Raw genomic sequence first — 1,755 nt, 5'->3', positions numbered from 1 at the left:
TGATGTCATTGTCAAAGTCTATATCAACTTCTTGTTCCTCCATGCTAACATTTTGCAGTAATTGTGAGTGATTGGCGCACCATTTTCTTAGGTTAAGACCACGTTGTTTTAAGATGTGTATCAGTTGCTGTTGAATTTCCATCGTAGGGGTTAAGCTGTCTGACCCACCAATTCCGTGATCTACATAAAAATTGTCCTGTAGAAACTGAGCACCAAGAGGATTTTCTTTAAGGTATTAAGTATTTTCTTTTGCAATTTTCTGCAAACATTTGGTGGCTAAATATGGAGCAGATCTTGTCCCATATGTGATTGTATTTAGCTGATAATGCTTTATTGGTAGGCTTGAATCCTTTCGCCAGATGATAAGTTGGAAATTGCGTTCGTCCGGTTGAATGAGCATCTGTCGATACATTTTTTCTACATCTGTGGTGAAGACGAACCTGGGCAAACGGAAGCGAAGTAAAATGGTGAAAAGCTCGCTCTGAACAGTGGGTCCGGTATACATGAGGTCGTTCAAAGACATGCCAGTGGACGATTTTGCTGATGCGTCGAACACCACACGTAATTTTGTATTGCGGTTTTCGGGTCTCACAATGCAATGGTGAGGAATGAAGTACCTAGGTTTACTGATGGAATCAATATCCACTTGCGTCATGTGCCCCAAGTTCTCATATTCCTCCATAAATTGTACATATTGATTCTTTGTCTGGAGCGATTTTGCCAGTCGACGTTCTAAGGCCAGGAATCGATTATACGCCATCCCATAGGATTCCGGATTTTCATGAAATGGTAGCCTTACCATGAATCTCCCATTTTCATTGATGAGTATATGTTGTGCGAAATGAGCTTCGCACTGTTTTTCTGCTACGGAATGTTGTTTTCTTACAGTTGCAACATCCTCAAGTTCCCATAATCGAGCAATGGCTGCATCTAAGTTGATGTCATCGTTGGTACAGATTCCACATATTGCATTTGAGATGTAGTTGCCACCAACTTTTCCCGCGATGATCCATCCCAGCACTGTATCTGACAGTTTGATTTGCCCTGCTGCCATCAGTTGATTGTAGGATTCCGCCCCCAACCATATATCAATTTTGTCAGGGCGATTGAATGATGGATCGGCTAACATGATGTTCTCAGGAATTTGCCATTCGTCGATCTTGATTTCTTGCGACGGCTGCGGGGATATAATCTGAGGCAATATCGCTGCCTCTAGCCACGTTGTAAAGTTGTTGATCCGAGACTGTAGCGTCACATTGACTCGATGCTGTATCTTAGTGCTCCTTGACCCGATGCCACTAATGGAGATTGATGATGGTTTAGTTGAGATACCAATACGTTTAACCAATCGTTCAGTCACAAAATTAACTTGTGAGCCTGAATTGAGAATTGCCCGACACTGCACTTCTGTTCCGATTCCTCTAACTTTCACCATGGCAGTGCTGAGTAGTACATATGTGTTTGACTTTGTGTGCTTTGGGGTGGTAAGTGACGCTGCTTCGTCTTTTGATGACGTTGATTTGGTCCTGGATGGTGTAGTACTTTGCAATTCGTTGCCTTGTGTTGGAGTGGCTACTGATGTAATGTCTTTGCTCACATCCCTTTTTGAATCCTCGAAATGTAACAGCGTGTTGTGTTTTTTGTTGCATTTCAGACAGTTTCTTAATATAAAATTTTTAGAACCATGTCCCGGTTTTAGGCAATTGTGGCAATATTTCTGCCCTTGTATGAACTGAAAGCGTGCCGATGGAGACT

At 42.2% G+C, this 1,755-nt stretch overlaps 1 protein-coding gene across 1 annotated transcript; it reads right to left on the bottom strand.

Moving 5' to 3' along the window:
- Positions 1 to 235: 235 nt before the first annotated feature.
- LOC118755675 lies at positions 236 to 1,435 on the bottom strand. The gene has a single exon (XM_036490501.1). The coding sequence runs from the start codon at positions 1,433 to 1,435 to the stop codon at positions 236 to 238; it is 1,200 nt and encodes a 399-aa protein (XP_036346394.1).
- Between the last annotated feature and the right edge of the window lie 320 nt (positions 1,436 to 1,755).

The sequence above is a fragment of the Rhagoletis pomonella genome, unplaced genomic scaffold (genome assembly GCF_013731165.1).
Source record: "Rhagoletis pomonella isolate Grant_MI unplaced genomic scaffold, Rhpom_1.0 Rhpom_scaffold_07008, whole genome shotgun sequence".
Classification (NCBI taxonomy): Eukaryota; Metazoa; Arthropoda; class Insecta; order Diptera; family Tephritidae; genus Rhagoletis; species Rhagoletis pomonella.
Note: the sequence above shows the minus strand (reverse complement) of the source record. Positions and strands in the feature narration are given on the sequence as shown.

What these genes read in the sequence shown, in the direction of transcription:
- LOC118755675 (XM_036490501.1), bottom strand. Translation starts at nt 1,435, where the DNA reads ATGGTGAAAGTTAGAGGAATCGGAACAGAAGTGCAGTGTCGGGCAATT.